At 47.2% G+C, this 24,822-nt stretch overlaps 1 protein-coding gene across 3 annotated transcripts in view; it reads left to right on the top strand.

The window, feature by feature from the left end:
- EML6 (EMAP like 6) overlaps positions 1-24,822 on the top strand; it is a 279,209-nt gene that overhangs the window by 204,762 nt on the left and 49,625 nt on the right. For all 3 annotated transcript variants that reach the window (XM_073672290.1, XM_073672289.1, XM_073672288.1), the window contains exons 21-25: positions 5,584-5,725; positions 6,545-6,697; positions 15,504-15,635; positions 19,243-19,331; positions 19,546-19,722. In XM_073672290.1, the coding sequence (XP_073528391.1) occupies positions 5,584-5,725; positions 6,545-6,697; positions 15,504-15,635; positions 19,243-19,331; positions 19,546-19,722 (693 nt within the window). The remainder of the gene's footprint in view (positions 1-5,583; positions 5,726-6,544; positions 6,698-15,503; positions 15,636-19,242; positions 19,332-19,545; positions 19,723-24,822) is intronic.

Below are 24,822 nucleotides of genomic sequence, written 5' to 3'. Positions count from 1 at the left end.
AAGGCCACAGGAGACAAGAAGTCTGACACATAGTCAACGCCTAGAGAGGATGGTACAGGAGTATCTCCAAGTGAACATCGAAGCCATGACTGTGTCACTGGACCCTTGCTCATTTTGGGCTTCCAATCTGGAAAAATGGCCTGAGCTCGCCACTCACGCCTTGGAGATCTTGTCGTGCCCCGCAGCCAGCGTTCTCTCTGAACGTGTGTTCAGCGCTGCTGGTGGTGTGCTGACAGATAAGCGCACGCGGCTGTCCACTGACAATGTAGACAGACTCACGTTCATAAAGATGAACAAATCATGGATCCGCAGGGACTTTTCTACCCCTGTGTCATCCTGGGGAGATGGTTGAGTCTGAAGAGCTGTTTTTTACTCATACTATAGCCTGAGAATCAGAGGTCTACTCCAAAGCTTCAGTGTCTGCTAGTCAGCGTAGTAGCCCAGCTGTGAAGCAAGCTACACCGCCTGTGTATCTAATAACAATTTTTTACTGCATCGGAGTAGCCCATCTGAAGCAAGCTACACCGCCTTTGTATCTAATAACAATTTTTAACTGCATCTAACCCAGCCAATCATTTTGGGCTAGTAGCAGTGTCTCGTAGTCAGCGGAGTAGCCCATCTGAAGCAAGCTACACCGCCTTTGTATCTAATAACAATTTTTAACTGCATCTAGCCCAGGCAATACTTTGGGCCTAGTAACAGTGTCTGCTAGTCAGCGGAGTAGCCCAGCTGTTTTGCAAGCTAAACCGCCTGTAGATCTAATTACAAATTTTTAACTGCATCTAGCCCAGGCAATACTTTGGGCCTAGTAGCAGTGTCTGCTAGTCAGCGGAGTAGCCCACCTGTTTTGCAAGCTACACTGCCAGTAGATCTAATTACAAATTTTTAACTGCATCTAGCACAGGCAATACTTTGGGCTTAGTAGCAGTGTCTGCTATTCAGTGGAGTAGCCTAGCTGTTAAGCAAGCTACACCACCTGTGGTTTGGACACTTAATTTTTTCAAAGGAAATGCTTCGGGCCCCCCGAAACACTCAGTGAAGAGCATCGGGGTGGCGCCCCAAGGCAAGGGGGCTGGTACTGGCGGTAGCACACCTTGTGGCGGACCGACAAGCTCTATCCTTATAAAAGCTTTTTAACTGCAGCAGCTTTAGTGGACGCTACTGGAGCTGGAATTACCGCGGCTGCTGGCACCAGACTTGCCCTCCAATAGATCCTTGTAAAAGGATTTAAAGTGTACTCATTCAAATTACAGACCTGCCTCCACCGCGGGGTGGTCTCGACCCACCAGCGGACAGGCACCAGTATTGGGAGAGGGGGGCTGGCCGTCAGGGTCCACAGCGGGTCTGGCACAAACCCGGCGACACGGAGGTCGCACGGGCAGGAACGGCCTGGCCGTGTCGGCTTCGCACTCCAGCGTAGTCCCTCTGCCCGCTCGCTCCCGTAACCTCGAAGGGATGCGCAAGCGGCTTTTCTTCCCAGGGCTGTTCCCCGTCCAGCAGGAACGTGGAGGACCTTAGGTCGGCCTTCCACCGTACTCCCTTACCTCCCTCGCCCTCTTTCCTTCTTCCGTTCTCCATCTAACTCCTCGGCTCTGTGGTGTCCGCTCTCCCTCCAGCTCTTTCCTTCTCACAGGTGGACTACCGCATGTATTCACACTGTGGCGAATCTTTTGGGCCCAGGCATAAGAAGTCGTCAAGGTAATGGATAATATGTGCCCCCTTAGAAACGTCCATGACGACCCATTCGAGGAAGCAACTAAATGCCTCAAATAGTGAGCAGGATCTGGAGCACCCCATGGACAAACAGCGATCTAGATAATATGCTCCTTCCCAGAAGCAGCCCAATAGGCGGACACTATTCGGAGGCACAGGTAGTAAGTAACCGGAGCTCCCCCTCAATGTCTGTTTTGGCCATTAGGGTGCCCCTTCCCAACTTCTTGACCCGCCTGATTGCCTTGTCAAAGGATGTACAGTATATACTACTGTACTTGGTTCCACGTCGATGTTGTCGTTTACTGACCTGCCCCTTGGATATGACAAATGGTGGATTAGTCCGAATGTATTGGGTTCCGTTTTTGGCACGACTCCCAATGGGGATACCACTATGTCTTGTAAGGAAAGTGTTCTGAATGGAACCGCCATTCAACCTAAAGATATTTCTTTTTTTAATTTTCTTGTCACGACGTCTGGGTGTTGGTAGGCTGATTTTAGATTTTTACTCCAGCCTTTCTTGATTTTAGAAGGGCATGACATGCCTATATCTGTGTCTCCTCCTCCTTTTACTCCTCCACCTCTTTTCTTTTCGCATGACTGTATGTACTTGTCACTTTTTCATGTGTTAGTTGTGTTTTCTGAGCAGTTTGTCAGCTTTTGGACACCTTTTGAAGGTGTTTTCTATGTGTTTTCTATGTGTTTCTGTTTTTGTTTGCCTGCCATTGGTTTTTCGACGAACAGTTCGGTGAACATACCGGTGTTCGACGAACCGAACCCGAACACTATGGGGGTGGCTCAACACTAGCCATCATCTGCCAGGAAAGATGCGGGCTCAGAGGCAGTGAGCTGGTCATATGTTGATAAGGGGTTAAAGAAGACCTATTATCTCATGGGAAACCAGTATAAAAAATATATATATATATATATATACACTAAATTTAGGAAAAGCAAAAAATTGCTGTATTGAGAGAAGCAGAAGAGAAAATGGTTGTCATTTGACCAAAAGCTGGGGCGTACTGTCCATAGTGGCAACCCACAAAGCTGCTATGGGTCCCTTGAGACAGGGGGGCACAATGTTAAACAGTATCAGACCACTACACCCCCCCAACACAATTTCAATAGTATCTGTATCCTTCGGATGCAGATACAGTCGAAAACAAACTGGCTCGGTCAGGACCTCCAGAGGATTCGGTGACCCGGAGTCGGGTGAAAGATCTACCTCTGCTCCTCTGGCTGCACTATGTCCGGCGCACAGAGGACGAAAAGTTTGCAGCTTGCTTGAGTGATCACATGATGACCACTGACACTCAGTATGTTCATATGATGTTTTTTTCAAGCAGATTTGGGGCAGATACGCTCTGAAAACTGCCTGAAAAGGTGCTCATAAAATGTTCAAAAGAATGAACATATTTATTTCTATGTAAAAATGACTTGCTGCTCATATGTTCAGGTTTTGAGAGTTTTTTAACTGCTTCAAGTACAAAAAATTGCAGACTACAAGCCATATTTGAAATACATGTCACTGGAAAGGCTAAAAAGACGACTTGGCATCTCTTAGAGCCTTTTGTGAGCATTTTAATCTAAAAAAACACTCATTTTTTATTCATTGCTTAATGGATTTAAACGACGCCCTAAATAAAGCTACACCGCAAGAAAAAATGTTTAGAAACTGCTTCAGGAAATTGTGGAAAAACATGGAACAAGACGATTCAGGAACAAAAATGCCACAAAAACGCCTGCTTTTCCTGGAGTAGTTTTCGCCAAGAAAAATATGTCATGTGAGCATGCCCTTTTGAACACATTAATAATTTTGTTTTATTCCCCTGTAACTGGGTCTGGTCTAGTTACAGGGGAGAAATAGTCTCTTCTCTGCACAGCAGAGCTGACTGTTTTCCCTAGGTCCCATCAGCTTCAGCTCTCTCTCTACATCCAGAAATCACATGAGCACTGGGGCCCGGAGGAGGAAGCACGGTCAGTGCTTCCTAAGCTGTATACACCTGTCATGGCTCGGTTTCGGGATTTGATCCAGTTACCTTTTGCTGGCCGGTTTCCCTCCCTGCTGGGCTACAGTCCTTTTTGTCTCTGTCCAAATGCTGATGGTTTATTTTGTCTTGGTTTCTCTTTCTTGGTTGGCTTCTCTCCAGTTGTTTTCCATTTTGGCTCTGTCCTATCACATTTTGGGATGGGCATTATATGTTTACCTTTCACTTAACTCACTTGCTGGCTATACTTCCATGTAGATTGGTGTTTGGAGATCCAGCTTTTCAGCTAGGGGTTTACCTTGCCCGGTAAGCTCCAGTTGTTTTTCCTGCTGCGAATCTGTGCGTTTTTCTCCCCAGCACCTTTCCCTTCTTTTCCACATTTGGGAGTTGGGTAGGTTTCACTTATAATGTTTCTTTGGTTCTCCCTATTTCCCTGTCTATCCTTTGTGAATGTGTTTTATTTTCTTACCCTGGGTTCTCATGTTTCCCTGCATGCTTGGATTTGTGTTGAAGCCTCCACTCTGATTCCTCAGGTGGTACGAGAAACCCCTCAACGGCCTTCTAGGGAGCCAGGTCCAAGGAGGTGTATTTAGTTGTGCGGTTATGGCCTTTTCTAGTCTGTACAGGGACCAGTTGGGTACAGGTGCGGCTTCTCTCTTTGGTAGTTTTCTCCTTCTTCTGTTACATGTGTGAGTTTTTGAGCGCAATTATAACAACACCACTTGTTCACTGCTGTGTATATAGTGATCAAGAAGGTAGACATGATAATAAATCATGTTTTGCTTCTCTGTAGGGAGTCTGGCTGTGTCTGACAGCTGGCTCCTCACCCTTCTAGTTGCACAATGTCGTACTGCTGCTGTACAGTGCAGTGGCGTTTTAGAACGTTACTGCATAGTAGAATGGGGACTTCCCAAACATTTAAAGTCTATGAGTTTTCCTAAAGTACTTAAAAAGGACCTGTCACCAGGTCAAAAGTGGCAACTTTTTGCTTTTATTTGATTCCCACTACTCCCCTGAGTATTCCGTTCCATCGTACAGTTCCAGAGATATGGGCCTTTTTATTTTGTGCTAATTTTTATGATGTTTACCAAAGGGATGTGGTTTACATGATTTCCTGGGGGTAGGTCTTTAGGCTGCTTTGCATTATTACCCTGTTAGCAACGCCCCCCTTTGTAAAGTTCATAAAAATTAGCACTAAATAAAAAAGCCCATATCTATGGAACCAAGTAGTGGATTTAAAAAAAAAAAAAAAAAAAAAAAGCCTGAATACTCAAGGGAGCTGCTGGAATAAATTAAGAGCAAAAACTGGACACTTTTGATGGGTGACAGGTCCTCTTTAAGGCTCGCCAGATCTATTAGACTGTTATGCTTGTGGGCAGCATAGTGATCATCTCAGCTTCCTTACAGCTCTGGAGTCCTGGGTTTAAATCTAACCAGGTGCAAGATTTGCACTTGTGTGTAGTCTGGTTACACATCCCCGAGGCATAATTTATATATTGAATATTTATATATTGACTGACTTTCTAAGAAGGAACCTAGCACCGCTGTCCCCTTTGTTTCCTTTATTTTCCTCTTCTCTTTTTTTCTTCTTTCTTACTACTTTCCGTTGTTCTATCTTGGAGTATTATTATTTTATTTGCATATGTTTTTTTTTAATATATTGTGTATATAAACTTTTATCTTATTTGTTCTAATGTTATGTAATGATATATGCCAATACATTCATTATAGTTATACTGTAGTTGCCATATTGTTGGAAAAGCATAACTTAACTACCTAATAGAGAAATGATTGCTAGCCGATCAGCTCCACTACGGGACCATCCACAGACGAGTTTTCTCCATCAGAAAGCAGCGTTGTTTCTCATGGAATTTATTATTTGTGACAGGGTCATATGGAAGGTGAAGTCTGGGGTCTGGCAACCCATCCACAGCAGCCTATAAGTGCCACAGTGAGTGATGACAAAACACTCCGGATCTGGGAACTCTCCTCCCATCACCGCATGCTGGCTGTGCGGAAGCTGAAAAAGGGTGAGTATCGGCTGCAAAAAATCCAAATACTTAGCTATTCAGAAAACATTTATTGTATGACATACATATAACCCTTTTAGACACAGATCTTAGAGTTTTACTTTAGACTCTGGACTATGCTATTAAAAAAGCGGATTTCCATGTGTTTGTTAAAAGCAGCTGGTTTACTCTTCAGTTAACATTGTGCACAAGAAAACAGACAGTTATTTTCATGGAATTAAGGGAACCTGTAAGCATGTTGTTACATGTCCTCCAATACAAAATAATACCTTTTCTGTAAAGATCGGATGTGCCAGTCATGAGTAATCTAGTATAGAAGCCATAGGCAAATCAGGCTGGAAGTGCACTGGGGGCGTGTCAGTGCACTGGGGAGGGAGTTAGTGCACTGGGGGCTTGTTAGTGCACTGGTGGCATGTTAGTCCACTGGGGGCGTGTCAGTCCACTGGGGGCGTGTCAGTGCACTGGGGGGGGTGTTAGTGCACTGGGGGCGTGGTAGTGTACGGGGGGCGTTTCAGTGCACTTAAGGCGTGCCAGTGCACTGGGGGCGTGTTAGTGCACTGGGGGGGGGTGTCAGTGCACTAGGAGGAAGCAGTGAGATCGGCTAATGTTGGTCTACTGTGTATGGCACAATAGACCAAAGTTTGCTGATTAATTTTTGCATGAACCAGCAACGATGCTTTTATTACATAGTGATGTGTATAACTCCTAGAAGCAGAAAAGAATGACCTTTTTTTCACTTAAAGTCAAAATTAAGGCTTTTTTCAAGTGTCCAGAGTGTGCTCCCCACTAACCAGTGCGTGTTACCTGTTGGTGTTTCAGGTGGACGATGCTGTGCCTTTTCTCCAGACGGGAAAGCCTTAGCTGTAGGCCTGAATGATGGCAGCTTCATAGTGGTAAATGCTGATACCCTTGAAGACATGGTGTCCTTTCACCATAGGAAGGAAATGATATCAGATATTAAATTTTCACCAGGTATGAGCCCATCTAGCGCTATAGTTTTTGTTCTTAATACTTGGATATTTGGATGTTTCCTTTTGATATTTTTTTATTATATTCTTTTTAACATAAAAGATTCTTTCTGCATGTCGCTGCACTATTACCACTACTTATATTTGTCCTTATACATTAGCTGTTTGGTAAGATTATGTATAGGAAAACAGAATATTAAAGGGAATCTGTCAGCAGATTCAAGCAGTCCGAGCCGCGGGCAGCGTGAATCAGACACAGACTCCATTATTGCACTTGTGTATGTGTTACCTTGAAATGTTGTGGAGTTTCACAGAAAACATTGTTGAAAATCCAGCCTGGGATCTCTCAGATAACTACTCTGAGGCAGGTCCGTGGCGGCTTCTCCCACTTAGGCTAGGGCCAATTATGCTAATCACAATCTGATCACAGTGTGATCCGATTTCCTCGGATGTGGGGAAAATGGCAAAAAAAATGTTTCCATCTTCTCCATTCTGTCAGTCCGTGAAAATCAGAATGCACTCAGATGTAATCCGAGTTCAGTCCGATGTTTTCCATGGGCTCATTGCTTGCATGGCCAAGTGCGATCTGAATATCAGATGCAAATCGTGCATACTGCAATTTATTTCCTCTGACAGGCTCTGTCCGAGGAAAAAGTTGGACATGTGCACAGCCCCATATATTAGAATTGGTGGGGTCCGATGTTATGTCGGATCATACTCGGACCGTTAATACGGTCGTCTGCACGAGTGCTTAGACTGACAGTTCTCCCTATACACACACCTGTCAGTGCGGTGGTCGAGAAAGACAGAAACCATGGAGAACCGGCTTTGGACAACTCAATCAAGATACCCCAGAATGGCTTCTCAAAGTGTGTTTTCCCTGAAATGCTCCAGCTTGTGAGAGTGAAACTTACAGCGCTGTCATAATGCCCGTGCTTTCAGGCAGCATGCGTCTGCTGTCAGGTTCCCTTTACGGCAAGGGTGTGAAACTCCTTTTCACCGAGGGCCACATCCACATTATGTTTGCCTTCAAAGGGCCACTTGTAATTGGAAGGGCTCATGCAGATGGTACAATCATGGACTGCAATGCTCTCTATATGTCACGGGTGTGTCAGAGGTGACAGACAGTCTCCCTGCAGTTGGTTGCAGGAGATCTCTACGTTTCGCATTACAGACATCTTATTAGATGAGAGGCTGTCTTTAGGACCCAGCGGCTACCTCCCTCTGGCTAATTAGCTCTCTGGCTTGGGTGTATAAATACCTGGTGTGTCTGAGAGGGAGGTGCCGTCTATATTCATTTCTACTTGTGAGGCTGAGCAAGAGCAGTACTTCGTCTTCTCTGGAGCTTGAGGCAATATGCACCTTTGGAGTCGTCTAAAGCTAAGCAATTTCCCCCTGTTTTGTCTATCCTTGTTGTTTATAGAGTTTAGTGGAGATCGACTAGTGCTCATCTCCTCCCATCCCTAGCCTTAACCATATGTCAGGAAAAGACAGGGCGAGGCACGCATGCGGCGATTGCTGAAGAGGCAATATAGGGACGATAGTTGAGACAGAGTGACACTAGACCAGACTAGGAGGTCTCCACTTCCCCCCTTTCCCTAGTGTCTAGGCTCCCTTTCCCTCTTCTCTCTGTCTTTCCCACACCTGGCATGACATTGTAGCTGGCCGTTTTTGAAAAGGAAAAAAAAAAGGAAACTAACATTTTGTTTTTTTTTTCTTTGTGTGTTTTTGGGCTTGCACCCTTTTTTTTTCCATTTCTCCCTTGGCATGGGTTCAGTTGCAGAGCAGTTCCGCCGTCTGTCTCTGGAGGTGAATGACCTCCGCTGTGAGGTTCAGCATCAGCGGTTACAGGTTGCCAATGTGGGGGTCTCTGCAGGTAGGCCTCTCCAGCCCGAACCCAAGGTTGCCCTCCCGGACAGGTTTTCAGGAGGTAGGGACAAGTTTTTTGTATTTAAGGAGGCCTGTAAATTGTATTTCAAACTTCTTCCTTACTCCTCCAATAATGAGGAGCAACGGGTTGGTATTGTGATCTCTCTACTGCAGGGAGATCCGCCGTTGTGGGCGTTTTATTAACCGCTGGACTCGGTTTGTCTCCAGTATGTGGAGGTTTTTTTTGGGGCTCTGGTCCTCATCTATGATGACCCTGACCGAGTCTCCTTGGCTGACTCTAGGCTACGTCGCCTTCAGCACGGGAATTGGTCAGTGGAAACGTACAGTTCTGAATTACGTAGATGGTCAATGGATTTCAATTGGAATGACTCAGCCCTTAGAAGTCAATTTTGGAGGGGCTTACTGAAAGGTTGAAAGATGGTTTGGCAGTATATGAAACACCTCAGTCCTTGGAGGCTGCCATGTCTTTGGCGATACGTCTTGATAGACGCCTTCAGGATAGATGGGTGAGACCACCTTCTCCGGGGCCTTCTTGTCGGGGTTGTGTACCTCTTCCAGCGGAGCGGTCTGGGGGTGAACCAGTACTGGGGGAGGTGGAGGAACCCATGCAGTTAGGGGGTGTCTCTACATCATACATCTTCCCAGAGATTCGCAAGAAAAAAGGCGTATTTTTTTTTGTGGGAAAAAGGGACATTTTGTTGGGACCTGTCCTTCAATTCCTAAACAAAAGGAGACTCGATTAACTCTTGGTATTCTGGAGTTGGATAAATAAGGGGTGGATTTGTGGCCAAACTGCGGTTTCCGCTTTGTCCTGACAGCAGAGGTGGTGTTAGAGAGCAAAACCGAGAAATTTTCTGTGTTTGTTGCCGGGGAGCTGGAGTCAGCATGGTTGATGCTGAGTTTGTGAAAACTCATGGTCTTGCTTGCTGTGCTTTAGCTGAACCTATTTCCATCTTTGCCATTGACTCGGCGCCACTTGCACAGAAAGCATTTACTCAGATTGTACATAATGTAAAACTGAGGTGGGGTCAGTTCATTGTGAAATAATCCCGTGCTATGTTCTGGACAACCCTTCCCACACCGATTGTCTTGGGTATACCTTGGCTTGTTAAACATAATCCGTTTGTGGGTAGGCATGCCGGGAAGATTATTGAATGGGGAGATTACTGCCACGAGAAGTGTTTAGATATTTCCCTTGCTACTGTCTCTACGGAAATTTTACCTGCTTTTCTGTCTGGCTTTGAAGACGTTTTTCTGAGAGGGGGTGTCAGGATTTGCCTCCTTATCATGCTTATGACTGTGCTATTAATCTGACCCCCGGAGCTAGACTACCGAAGTCCAGACTGTATAATCTTTCTGGCCTTGAGAGACAAGCCATGAAGGATTTCATTGCGGAAAGCCTGGAGAAGCGACATATCAGACCCTAATCTTTGCCCGTGGCGGCAGGTTCCTCTTTGTGAAGAAAAAAGATGGCGGTCTACGTCCCTGTTTAGATTTTCAGGAATTAAATCAAATTACCATCCGTGATCCACACCCTCTTCCTCTAATTCCTGATTTGTTCAGCCAGGTTGTGGGAGCTAAGATATTCTCCAAGTTGGATTTAAGGGGAGCCTACAACCTGGTTAGAATCAGAGAAGGGGACAAAAGGAAAACAGCGTTCAATACCCTGGAAGGACATTTCGAGAGTCTTGATATGCCTTTTGGTTTGACCAATGCACCTGCGGTATTCCAGCATTTCATATTTTCCATCATTTGGTGGGGAGGTAAGGATAGCAAAGTTTATGCCAAACTAGAAAAATGTGTTTTCACTGTTCAGGAGGTGCAGCTTTTGGGGTACTTGTTGTCATCTACGGGTTTTTGGATGAATCCCGAGAAGATCCATGCAGTCCTTGACTGGGAACGTCCCGAGAACCTGAAGGCTCTACAACGTTTTCTGGGCTTTACTAATTTTTACAGGAAATTCATCCAAAATTACTGTTACTGTGAAACCCCCTACTGACATGACTAAGAAGGGGTCTGATTTTTCCAAATGGTCGGATGCTCCCCTCCAGGCTTTTTCTTCCTTAAAGAATAATTTTGCCACTGCACCTATACTCAGTTAACCTGATGTTTCTCAACCCTTTATTGTGGAGGTTGATGCGTCGGATGTCGGGTTGGGGCTGTGTTGTCTCAGGGTTCGCCCCTGGTAAATGGCATCTATTCCATGCGCCTTCTTTTCTAAAAAATTGTCTTCGGCTGAGAGAAATTATGACGTGGGTAATAGGGAACTTTTGGCGATCAAATTGGCGTTCGAGGAATGGCGACATTGGTTGGAGGGGGCTGTCAATCCTATTACTGTGATTACTGACCATTGGAACCTGTCATATCTCCAGTCAGCTAAACGTCTCAACTCTAGGCAAGCCACGTGGTCCCTGTTTTTTACTAGGTTCAATTTTGTTGTCACTTTTCGTCCAGGGGTCAAAAATGTCAAGGCTGATGCTTTGTGCCGGAGCTTCCCTGGTGGTGGTGACCATGAGAACCCTGCCCCTATATTACAGAAAGGGGTAGTCACTTCGGCACTGTATCCTGAACTGGAGGGTGAAGTGTTGGACGTACAGGGGAACGCCCCTGCCTCCTGCCCCTCAAGAAAGTTATTTGTACCGTCTGATGTGCACCGCAAAGTAATTAAAGAACATCATAACTCTGTGCTTTCTGGGCATCCAGGTGGTAAGGCAACCGCAGACCTACTCTATCGTCGTTTTTGATGGCCAGGGCTGCATCGGGATGTGATTGAACACATTGCTGCTTGTAGTATTTGCACGCATTCTAAGGTTTCGCATACCCGTCTGTCTGGTACTCTTCTTCCGCTACGTATCCCTAGTTCCCTAGTAGGCCATGGACTCACTTGTCCATGGATTTTATTACTGACCTACCAGTTTCTGCAGTCAAAACGGTGGTTTTGGTGGTAGTAGATAGGTTCAGTAAAATGGTTCACTTTGTCGCATTGCCTGCACTTCCAAATGCCAAGACACTTGCTCAGGTGTTCATAAATGAGATCGTGAAGCTTCACGGGGTTCCCTCCAATGTGGAGTCAGATCAGGGGACCCAGTTTGTTTCCAAGTTCTGGAAGGCATTCTGTTCTCGACTGGGGGTGCAGCTGTCCTTTTCCTCTGCCTTCCACCCTCAGTCGAATGGTCACATCGAGCGTGTCAATCAGAAATTGGAGACCTACCTCAGAGGTTTCATCTCCGAAAATCAGGAGGATTGGGCATCCTACTTATCGCTGGCTGATTTTGCCATTAATAATCATCGCCAAGAATCCACTGGCAGGTCACCGTTCTTCGGTGCATACGGTTATCACCCACAGTTTGGTACCTTTAGTGGGGGAGGAGCTTCAGGAGTTCCTGAGAAGGAGCGGTTTGCTTCGTCGCTCTCCTCGGTATGGCAGGGTGTTCTGAAGACCATGGGAGACAGGTATAAACGTATGGCTGACAGAAAATGCTTGCCAGGTCCGGACCTGAATGTGAATGACTTTGTTTGGTTGTCTACCAGGAATATAAGATTGAAAGTTCCTTCTTGGAAGCTGGGACCTAGGTTTATTGGTCCCTATAAAATAACCGTCGTCATTAACCCAGCATCGTTTCGTCTTGAAATTCCTCAGGCCCTTAAGGTCCACAATGTGTGCCACAGGTCCTTACTCAAAAAATATGTGGAACCTCTTGAGCCCTCACCTCTACCACCGCCCCCAGTAATGGTTGATTGTAATGTGGAGTTCCAGATTTCAAGGATTGTAGATTCTCGCCTCCAACGTTGTTATTTACAATACTTGGTGCACTGGAAAGGCTATGGTCCAGAGGAGAGGATGTGGGTTTCAACATCAGAGGTGAACGCTCCCATATTGGTTCGCTCATTCCACACCTCTTTTCCTGAGAAACCCTGTCCTGAGTGTCCGGAGGCCACTTGTAGAGGGAGGGGTACTGTCACGGGTGTGTCAGAGGTGACAGACAGTTGCCCTGCAGTTGGTTGCAGGAGATCTCTACGTTTGACATTACAGACATCTTCTTAGGTGAGAGGCTGTCTTTAGGACCCAGCGGCTACCTCCTTCTGGCTAATTAGCTCTCTGGCTTGGGTGTATAAATAGGAGGTCTCCACTTCCCTTTTTCCCAAGTGTCTGGGCTCCCTTTCCTTCTTCCCTCTGTGTTGCTCTAAGTCTTTCCCACATCTGGCATGACACTATATGAGAGCTGTCCCTGGCTAGAAGGGCTAAGAGAGCTGTTTTTGGGTAGTAGGGCTATGAGCTGTGCTAGACCTCAGCATTGGGAGCAGTCCATCTTGGACTCCAGGTACTGGCTGTGTCTGCTCTGATTCAAAGATGGAACCACACAAAAGGGCTGGTTTGCTGGCTGACTGCGTTCTCAGCGTTCATTTTTTGCGCTGACTAACTGCGTTCTCAGCTCTCATTTTTTGTGCTGGCTGACTGCGTTCTTTCGGTTTGAAAGATGGCACCCGCTGTGTCTACGTAGAACGCAGCCAGTACTTAGTAGAGAGGGTGGCGCCAGTGCAGGGGTTGGGTGCCATCTTAGATTTTGAGCTCTGGTGCACACTTCCACACTTCTTCAACCGGCTCTCCGTATAGGGAAAGTGGAGAGTTGGTCCTTCTGTGTCCAGACCTCGCGGGCCACATAAAATGACGTGGCGGACCGGCCTTGAGTTTGACACGCCTGCTTTAAGGGGAACAAGTTATAAGGTTTCCCAGTACTAAACTGCTGCCATTCCTTTGTTAGCTCTTAAACCTCTTGCTACCTGTGTCTGTCCTCATATCACCACCCTGTGTGGCTTAAAAATTGACTTTATACATGTCCCGAACTATTTAAAACATTGCTGAGCAGTAGGATGGGTGAGCTGCACCGACTTTTTCTGCCTTTAGCAGTGATTGATTTGGATGATTCCCCCTACACCATCTACATCTAGCTGGAAACCTTACACCATTGCTGAGTGGATTCATCTGCCTTGAACCCGATAGTATGAAATTCCCATACACCAGCCTATAGGGGATAATGTGAGGGTCACAGCTCACCCCTAAAATCACTGCCAAAGGGGTGGATTATCAAGCTGCCAGGAGGCGTTGAGGATGGTCCAGACTCACTCATCAGACTGACGTGGGACATTTATAAAGTCATTTTTCCATGGTTTACAGCAATATGATGTTGATGTGAGGACACAAAAGCGGGGAAGGATTTTATTGGAGGAATTAAAGTGTGCCCTTTATGGAAACCTAATCAAAATGACAGATGATTACACTTCTAATTAATTGGTAAAGGAGACTTTATGTATTCTGGGTGGAGTTCCTATTAATTATTATTATTATTAATTATGGCAGTAAAATAATGAGATAACCAGACAATGTTACATTACATGTATTATCTGCTTATATAAGGAATATACAGGTGCATCTCACTAAATTAAAATATGATCAAAAAGTTAATTTATTTTAGTTCTTCAATGCAAAAAGTGAAACTCATATATTATATAGATTCATTACAAACAGAGTGATCTATTTCAAGTGTTTATTTCTGTTAATGTTGATGATTATGGATTACAGCCAATGAAAACACAAAAGTCATTATCTCAGTAAATTAAAATAATTAAGAAAAAAGGCAAAGGCTTCCTAAGCATTTAAAAAGGTCCCTTAGTCTGTTTCAGTAGGCGCCACAATCATGGGGAAGACTGCTGACTTGACAGATGTCTAGAAGGCAGTCATTGACACACTTCACAAGGTCCCAGAGTTCCAAATTTCATTTGGAAATCAAGGTCCCAGAGTCTGGAGGAAGAATGGAGAGGCCACAATCCAAGCTGCTTGAGGTCTAGTGTGAAGTTTCCACAATCAGTGATGGTTTGGGGAGCCATGTCATCTGCTGGTGTAGGTCCACTGTATTTTATCAAGACCAAAGTCAGCGCAGCTGTCTACCAAGAAATTTTACAGCACTTTATGCTTCCCTCTGCCGACAAGCTTTTTGGAGATGGAAATTTCATTCTCCAGCAGGACTTGGCACCTGTCCACACTGCCAAAAGTACCAACACCTGGTTTAAAAACAACAGTATCACTGTGCTTGATTGGCCAGCAAACTCGCCTGACCTTAACCCCATAGAGAATCTATGGGGTATTGTCAAGAGGAAGATGAGAGACACCAGACCCAACAATGCAGACGAGCTGAAGGCTGCTATCAAAGCAACCTGGGCTTCCATAACACCTCAGCAGTGCCACAGGCTGATCGCCTCCAGGCCACGCCGCATTGATGCAGTAATTGATGCAAAAGGAGCCCCGACCAAGTATTGAGTGCATTTACTGAACATACATTTCAGTAGGCCAACATTTCGGGTTTTGAAAACCTTTTTCAAGCTGTTATAAAGTATTCTAATTTACTGAGATAATAACTTTTGTGTTTTCATTGGCTGTAAGCCATAATCATCAACATTAACAGAAATAAACACTTGAAATAGATCACTCTGCTGGTAATGACTATATAATATAGGAGTTTCACTTTTTGTATTGAAGAACTGAAATAAATTATCTTTTTGGTGATATTCTAATTTTCTGAGATGCACCTGTATGAGCCACATATTGGTATTTAGAAATAGCACAATTAGCAAAATTGGATTTTTCATTAGTGGTTTTACTCCCAACTAAAATTATTCTTTTCTGCATAATTTTATGGTCTGCTGTAGATGTGGTGACCATGTATCTGTCCATCTCTGGCTGATTTATGGCTTTTCAGTAGTTGTGGGGTGATTTTTACATGAGCAGTGCAGATATGCTTCTCTGGAATAAAGGGTTTCTGTTTTATCAATGATGATTTTGGAGCCGCCTATCACTGTAGCAATACAATGTCTATGCCATCAGGAGATAGTGTACTATTATGTCCTATTTTTATCTTTTGTAGATGCTGGAAAATATCTAGCAGTGGCTTCACATGATAACTTTGTTGATTTCTATAATGTACTGACAAGCAAGAGGGTTGGTATCTGCAAAGGAGCGTCCAGCTACATAACCCACATTGACTGGGACTCTAGAGGTAAAATATGAACACTGCCATTGAAACATTCTTTAAAAAATACATAGAAAATGTTGATGAGTCTTTTTTTTAGATTGTCCTTTGTCCTATATTTCAGTAAACTAAAAATCAGTTTGCAATTGGATGGAAGTATGATATACTCTCATGGTATAACTTGGATTTTCTAGTTTTAAAACGTTCTGAGACATCACTAGGATAAGTTTATCTTCCCTGGGAAAAAAAAAGGATTGTGCAGTGGAAGTCCATCTTATTTTCCCAGATGTCAGGGTAGATGAGAATTGCACAATTGGACTTTAAATATTGGGAGGCTCCCATATAAATTAGATGGTTGGCTGGTCCCTCCGAAATTAGGTGATCACGTCAATAAAAATAAATAGTTATGGTCAGTTTGAAAGGTCATTTTATCCTGACAAACTTCCTTTAAACGGTGCACCTTTGGTATGCCTAAATATTTTAGTGTCCCTTCCCACCTACTTGTTTCCATCTATCTAGGCCCTTTTCTGTCTTCTGTGAAGGATGAGGGCGGAGAAGATGCAAATCAAGGATGCACTGAGCGCCTGTGCTTGGTTTGTACAGTCATTTTGTGCTGACAGACTTTATTTATCGTCTGGGATTTTTGATAATTAGGAAAATTCAACGAAGAGTGTTACTACTCTGTAGACACAAATATCTTTGTTCTGGACAACTTTGGGGATCCCAATTTTCCACTATAAGCTTTAACCCCTTACTGATATGTGATGTGCAGTTACGTCTTATGCCAGCTCCCTGACTTTGATGCAGGCTGACAAACTGAGCCCGCATCTCTCCTGGCAGACGATGGCTGTGATATTCAGACATCATCTGACTCTAACAGCGCCGGATTGAGCGGAGCTCTGCCCATGGCTGTTAACCTGTTAAATGCCGCTGTCGATATCTGACAGCGAAATTTACAGCTCTCTAGCATGTGGGTGCATAATTCTATGTGCCCATCGTGCTTCCATGACACAATTACAAGGTGCCAATGGTTTGCCATGACGGCCTTGGGTCTGCTGAAGACATCCGTGCCTGTCATGATGGTTCTCCTTTGAACGGTAGTATTGCTGTGTATAGTACAAGCAATCAGATGATCGCAGATTCAAGTCCTCTAAGGGGACTAATAAATACAGTAGAAAGTAAAAAAAAAGTTTTTAAAATTATGAAAAAAAAATATATTCACTGCTCAAAAAAAATAAAGGGAACACTCAAATAACACATCCTAGATCTGAATGAATGAAATATTCTCATTGAATATTTTGTTCTGTACAAAGTTGAATGTGCTGACAACAAAATCACACAAAAATCATCAATGGAAATCAAATTTATTAACCAATGGAGGTCTGGATTTGGAGTCACCCCCAAAATTAAAGTGGAAAAACACACTACAGGGTGATCCAACTGTGATGTAATATCCTTAAAACAAGTCAAAATGAGGCTCAGTATTGTGTGTGGCCTCCACGTGCCTGTATGACCTCCCTACAATGCCTGGGCATGCTCCTGATGAGGTTGCGGATGGTCTCCTGTGGGATCTCCTCCCAGACCTGGACTAAAGCATCCGCCAACTCCCGGACAGTCTGTGGTGCAACGTGACGTTGGTGGATGGAGCGAGACATGATGTCCCAGATGTGCTCAATCGGATTCAGGTCGGGGGAACGGGCGGGCCAGTTCATAGCTTCAATGGATTCATCTTGCAGGAACTGCTGACACACTCCAGCCACATGAGGTCTGGCATTGTCCTGCATTAGGAGGAACCCAGGGCCAACCGCACCAGCATATGGTCTCACAAGGGGTCTGAGGATCTCATCTCGGTACCTAATGGCAGTCAGGCTACCTCTGGCGAGCACATGGAGGGCTGTGCGGCCCTCCAAAGAAATGCCACCTCACACCATTCCTGACCCACTGCCAAACCGGTCATGCTGAAGGATGTTACAGGCAGCACATCGCTCTCCACGGCGTCTCCAGACTCTGTCACGTCTGTCACATGTGCTCAGTGTGAACCTGCTTTCATCTGTGAAGAGCACAGGGCACCAATGGTGACTTTGCCAATCCTGGTGTTCTGTGGCAAATGCCAAGCGTCCTGCACGGTGTTGAGCTGTGAGCACAATCCCCATGTGTGGACGTCGGCCCCTCATACCACCCTCATTGAGTCGTTTTCTAACCATTTGTGCAAGACACATGCACATTTGTGGCCTGCTGGAGGTCATTTTGCAGGGCTCTGGCAGTGCTCCTCCTGTTCCTCCTTGCACAAAGGCGGAGGTAGTGGCCATGCTGCTGGGTTATTGCCCTCCTACGGCACCCTCCACATCTCCTTGTGTACTGGCCTTTCTCCAGCCTCTGGACACTACGCTGACAGACACAGCAAACCTTCTTGCCACAGCTCGCATTGATGTGCCATCCTGGATGAGCTGCACTACCTGAGCAACTTCTGTGGGTTGTAGAGTCCGTCTCATGCTACCACAAGTGTGAAAGCACAACCAACATTCAAAAGTGACCAAAACATCAGCCAGAAAGCATTGGTACTGAGATGTGGTCTGTGGTCCCCACCTGCAGAACCACTCCTTTATTGAGGGTGTCTTGATAATTGCCAATAATTTCCATCTATTGTCTATTCCATTTGCACAACAGCATGTGAAATTGATTGTCAATCAGTGTTGCTTCCTAAGTGGACAGTTTGATTTCACAGAAGTTTGATTTACTTGGAGTTATATTCTGTTTTTTAAGTGTTCCCTTTATTTTTTAAGCAGTGTATAAAAGTTCAAATCACCAATTAAAAATAAAATACACATATTTGGTATTGTTGAGTCCATATAAGTCTGATCTATCAAAATATAAATTCATTTAAATTAATTAACCCAATCGGTAAATGGTGTAATAAGAAAAATAATATAATTGAAACTGCAGAATTAAGTTTTTTTCAGCTGCCGTAGCACTGCAGATTAATGCAATAAGAGGCGATGGAAACATCGTATCAACCCCAAAATGGTGTCAATAAAAACGTCAGCTCAAGGCGCAAAAGATAAGGCCTCACCCAGCCCATCGACCAAAAATGTAAAACTTTACGGGTCTATGACACTGGCGACACAAGCGAAAATTATTTTATTTTATTTTTTTTCTTCAAATTTCTGATATCTTTTTTACCACTTAATTAATGTTAATGGTTGGAATCAGCATGATCATACTGACCTGGAGAATGATATTGCCAGGTCAGTTTTACCGTATGGTGAACATGGTAAATAAAAAAAAAAAACGATTGTAGAATTGCACTTGTTTCACAATTTCGCTGCACTTTGAATTTTTTTTCCCTATTTCCAGTGCATCACATGATAACACAAATAGTGTAATTCAAAATACAACTCGTCCCCCAAAAAACAAGCCTGCACACGGCTATCTGGACGGAAAAATAAAAAAGTTATGGTGTGGAAATTGGCCTGGGCAGGAAGGGGTTAACAAAACTAGTATAGGTTTTAGTTCTTTAGGACTCCAGAGGTGAACTATCCCTCCAGGTTTAGGAGCAGGATCTATATAACACTACCAATGTTTGACTTCTTATATTCTAATTGACAGTTTTGTTCTTTTCTGCTTTTAATAAAAGGTAAATTACTGCAAGTTAATACAGGTGCCAAAGAACAATTATTTTTCGAAGCTCCAAGAGGAAAAAGATATGTCATTAAATCTGCGGAGGTAACAACTGACCCCATTTTAATGAATATTATTATTATTATCATTATAGGATTAGTAATCAAATTAATCTTAGCATTAGTAGTGCAATGTCATTTCTCCAGAACCTTGATGCAACATTTTTTTTTTTATAAAACCTATAATTTCTCCATAAGTAGAATTTTTCTGTCTTCTATTGGAAATGATAAAGTGTTACTTGCAATGTACATTGTCACAGATGGAGCGGATAGAATGGCACTCCTGGACCTGCGTCCTTGGTCCCACATGTGAAGGGATCTGGCCTGCTCACAGTGACGTCACTGACGTAAATGCTGCCTCTCTTACCAAAGATAGAAAATCTTTAGCTACAGGAGATGATTTTGGATTTGTGAAACTCTTGTCTTATCCAGTGAAGGTAAGTCTCTGGAAATAAGCAAAGTCAGTGGTCTAGTATGGGAATCTTATTACCGTATTTTTCGGACTATATGACGCACCGGACCATAAGACGCACCTAAGTTTTAAAGGAGGAAAATAAGAAAAAAAAATGTAAGCAAAACATGTTATGATGCCCTGTTATAGGGGAGGGAGTCTGCTGCTGACTCTTGTATTGGGGTAATGTCCCCCAATTCTGTTAATACCCTCCATCCTGGTATGTATGGCCCCTCCTTCCTGGTATAAGTGGCCCCCATCCCATCCTGGTATGCATAGCACCCCTTTATCCCCCATCCTGGTATGCATGGCACCCCTTTATCCCCCATCCTGGTATGCATGGCACCCCTTCAGCCCCCACCCTGGTATGCATGGCACCCCTTGAGCCCCCATCCTGGTATGCATGGCACCCTCTGAGCCCCCATCCTAATATGCATTGCACCCTCTGATCCCCCATCCTGGTATGCATGGCACCTTATGAGCCCCCTTCCTGGTATGCATGGCACCCTCTGAGCCCCCATCCTCGTATGTATGGCACCCTCTGAGCCCCTATCCTGGTATGCATGGCACCCTCTTAGCCCCCATCCTGGTATGCATGGCACCCTCTGAGCCCCCATCCTGGTATGCATGGCACCCTCTGAGCTCCCATCCTGGTATGCATGGCACCCTCTGAGCCCCCATCCTGGTATGCATGGTACCCTCTGAGCCCCCATGCTGGTATGCATGGCACCCTCTGAGCCCCCATCCTGGTATGCATGGCACCCCTTGAGCCCCCATCCTGGTATGCATGGTACCCTCTGAGCCCCCATCCTGGTATGCATTGCACCCTCTGAGCCCCCATCCTGGTATGCATGGCACCCTCTGAGCCCCCATCCTGGTATGTATGGCACTCTCTGAGCCCCCATCCTGGTATGCATGGCACCCTCTGAGCCCCCATCCTGGTATGCATGGCACCCTCTGAGCCCCCATCCTGGTATGCATGGCACCCTCTGAGCCCCCATCCTGGTATGCATGGCACCCTCTGAGCCCCCATCCTGGTATGCATGGCACCCTCTGAGCCCCCATCCTGGTATGTATGGCACCTTCTGAGCCCCCATCCTGGTATGCATGACACCCTCTGAGCCCCCATCCTGGTATGTATAGCACCTTCTGAGCCCCCATCCTGGTATGCATGGCACCTTCTGAGCCCCCATCCTGGTATGTATGGCACCCCTTGAGCCCCCATCCTGGTATGTATGGCACCTTCTGAGCCCCCATCCTGGTATGTATGGCACCTTCTGAGCCCTCATCCTGGTATGCATAGCACCCCTTTATCCCCCATCCTGGTATGCATGGCACCCCTTTATACCCCATCTTGGTATGCATGGCTCCCCTTGAGCCCCCATCCTGGTATGCATGGCACCCCTTGAGCCCCCATCCTGGTATGCATGGCACCCTCTGAGCCCCCATCCTGATATGCATTGCACCCTCTGAGCCCCCATCCTGGTATGCATGGCACCTTCTGAGCCCCCGTCTTGGTATGCATGGCACCCTCTGAGCCCCATCCTCGTATGTATGGCACCCTCTGAGCCCCCATCCTGGTATGCATGGCACCCTCTGAGTCCCCATCCTGGTATGCATGGCACCCTCTGAGTCCCCATCCTGGTATGTATGGCACCTTCTTAGCCCCCATCCTGGTATGCATGGCACCCTCTGAGCCCCCATCCTAGTATGCATGGCACCCTCTGAGCTCCCATCCTGGTATGTATGGCACCTTCTGAGCCCCCATCCTGGTATGCATGGCACCCTCTGAGCCCCCATCCTGGTATGTATGGCACCCTCTGAGCCCCCATCCTGGTATGTATGGCACCCTCTGAGCCCCCATCCTGGTATGCATGGCACCCTCTTAGCCCCCATCCTGGTATGCATGGCACCCTCTGAGCCCCCATCCTGGTATGCATGGCACCCTCTGAGCCCCCATCCTGGTATGTATGGCACCTTCTGATCCACCATCCTGGTATGCATGGCACCCTCTGAGCCCCCATCCTGGTATGTATGGCACCTTCTGATCCACCATCCTGGTATGCATGGCACCCTCTGAGCCCCCATCCTGGTATGTATGGCACCTTCTAAGCCCCCATCCTGGTATGCATGGTACCTTCTGAGCCCCCATCCTGGTATGCATGGCACCTTCTGAGCCCCCATCCTGGTATGTATGGCACCCCTTGAGCCCCCATCCTGGTATGTATGGCACCTTCTGAGCCCCCATCCTGGTATGTATGGCACCTTCTGAGCCCCCATCCTGGTATGCATGGCACCCCTCTGAGCCCCCATCCTGGTATGCATGGCACCCCTTGAGCCCCCATCCTGGTATGTATGGCACCCCTTTATACCCCATCTTGGTATGCATGGCACCCCTTTATCCCCCTCCTGGTATGCATAGCTCCCCTTGAGCCCCCATCCTGGTATGCATGGCACCCCTTGAGCCCCCATCCTGGTATGCATGGCACCCTCTGAGCCCCCATCCTGATATGCACTGCACCCTCTGAGCCCCCATCCTGGTATGCATGGCACCTTCTGAGCCCCCGTCCTGGTATGCATGGCACCCTCTGAGCCCCCATCCTCGTATGTATGGCACCCTCTGAGCCCCCATCCTGGTATGCATGGCACCCTCTTAGCCCCCATCCTGGTATGCATGGCACCCTCTGAGCCCCCATCCTGGTATGCATGGCACCCTCTGAGCCCCCATCCTGGTATGTATGGCACCTTCTTAGCCCCCATCCTGGTATGCACGGCACCCTCTGAGCCCCCATCCTAGTATGCATAGCACCCTCTGAGCCCCCATCCTGGTATGTATGGCACCTTCTGAGCCCCCATCCTGGTATGCATGGCACCCTCTGAGCCCCCATCCTGGTATGCATGGCACCCTCTGAGCCCCCATCCTGGTATGCATGGCACACCTTGAGCCCCCATCCTGGTATGTATGGCACTCTCTGAGCCCCCATCCTGGTATGTATGGCACTCTCTGAGCCCCCATCCTGGTATGCATGGCACCCTCTGAGCCCCCATCCTGGTATGCATGGCACCCTCTGAGCCCCCATCCTGGTATGTATGGCACCCTCTGAGCCCCCATCCTGGTATGCATGGCACCCTCTGAGCCCCCATCCTGGTATGTATGGCACCCTCTGAGCCCCCATCCTGGTATGTATGGCACCCTCTGAGCCCCCATCCTGGTATGCATGGCACCCTCTGAGCCCCCATCCTGGTTTGCATGGCACCCTCTGAGCCCCCATCCTGGTATGTATGGCACCTTCTGAGCCCCCATCCTGGTATGCATGGCACCCTCTGAGCCCCCATGCTGGTATGCATGGCACCTTCTGAGCCCCCATCCTGGTATGCATGGCACCTTCTGAGCCCCCATACTGGTATGTATGGCACCCCTTGAGCCCCCATCCTGGTATGTATGGCACCTTCTGAGCCCCCATCCTGGTATGTATGGCACCTTCTGAGCCCCCATCCTGGTATGCATGGCACCCCTCTGAGCCCCCATCCTGGTATGCATGGCACCCCTTGAGCCCCCATCCTGGTATGCATAGCACCCCTTGAGCCCCCATCCTGGTATGCATGGCACCCTCTGAGCCCCCATCCTGATATGCATTGCACCCTCTGAGCCCCCATCCTGGTATGCATGGCACCCTCTGAGCCCCCATCCTGGTATGCATGGCACCCTCTGAGCCCCCATCCTGGTATGCATGGCACACCTTGAGCCCCCATCCTGGTATGTATGGCACTCTCTGAGCCCCCATCCTGGTATGTATGGCACTCTCTGAGCCCCCATCCTGGTATGCATGGCACCCTCTGAGCCCCCATCCTGGTATGCATGGCACCCTCTGAGCCCCCATCCTGGTATGTATGGCACCCTCTGAGCCCCCATCCTGGTATGCATGGCACCCTCTGAGCCCCCATCCTGGTATGTATGGCACCCTCTGAGCCCCCATCCTGGTATGTATGGCACCCTCTGAGCCCCCATCCTGGTATGCATGGCACCCTCTGAGCCCCCATCCTGGTTTGCATGGCACCCTCTGAGCCCCCATCCTGGTATGTATGGCACCTTCTGAGCCCCCATCCTGGTATGCATGGCACCCTCTGAGCCCCCATGCTGGTATGCATGGCACCTTCTGAGCCCCCATCCTGGTATGCATGGCACCTTCTGAGCCCCCATACTGGTATGTATGGCACCCCTTGAGCCCCCATCCTGGTATGTATGGCACCTTCTGAGCCCCCATCCTGGTATGTATGGCACCTTCTGAGCCCCCATCCTGGTATGCATGGCACCCCTCTGAGCCCCCATCCTGGTATGCATGGCACCCCTTGAGCCCCCATCCTGGTATGCATAGCACCCCTTGAGCCCCCATCCTGGTATGCATGGCACCCTCTGAGCCCCCATCCTGATATGCATTGCACCCTCTGAGCCCCCATCCTGGTATGCATGGCACCTTCTGAGCCCCCGTCCTGGTATGTATGGCACCCTCTGAGCCCCCATCCTGGTATGCATGGCACCCTCTGAGCCCCCATCCTGGTATGCATGGCACCCTCTTAGCCCCCATCCTGGTATGCATGGCACCCTCTGAGCCCCCATCCTGGTATGTATGGCACCTTCTTAGCCCCCATCCTGGTATGCATGGCACCCTCTGAGCCCCCATCCTAGTATGCATGGCACCCTCTGAGCCCCCATCCTGGTATGCATGGCACCCCTTGAGCCCCCATCCTGGTATGCATGGCACCCTCTGAGCCCCCATCCTGGTATGTATGGCACCCTCTGAGCCCCCATCCTGGTATGCATGGCACCCCTTGTGCCCCCATCCTGGTATACATGGCACCCTCTGAGCCCCCATCCTGATATGCATTGCACCCTCTGAGCCCCCATCCTGGTATGCATGGCACCTTCTGAGCCCCCGTCCTGGTATGCATGGCACCCTCTGAGCCCCCATCCTCGTATGTATGGCACCCTCTGAGCCCCCATCCTGGTATGCATGGCACCCTCTTAGCCCCCATCCTGGTATGCATGGCACCCTCTGAGCCCCCATCCTGGTATGTATGGCACCTT

This window comes from Phyllobates terribilis, unplaced genomic scaffold (assembly GCF_046119375.1).
Source record: "Phyllobates terribilis strain yellow unplaced genomic scaffold, ASM4611937v1 Scaffold_3__8_contigs__length_932513732, whole genome shotgun sequence".
Classification (NCBI taxonomy): Eukaryota; Metazoa; Chordata; class Amphibia; order Anura; family Dendrobatidae; genus Phyllobates; species Phyllobates terribilis.
This window is presented reverse-complemented; position numbering and strand designations above follow the sequence as displayed.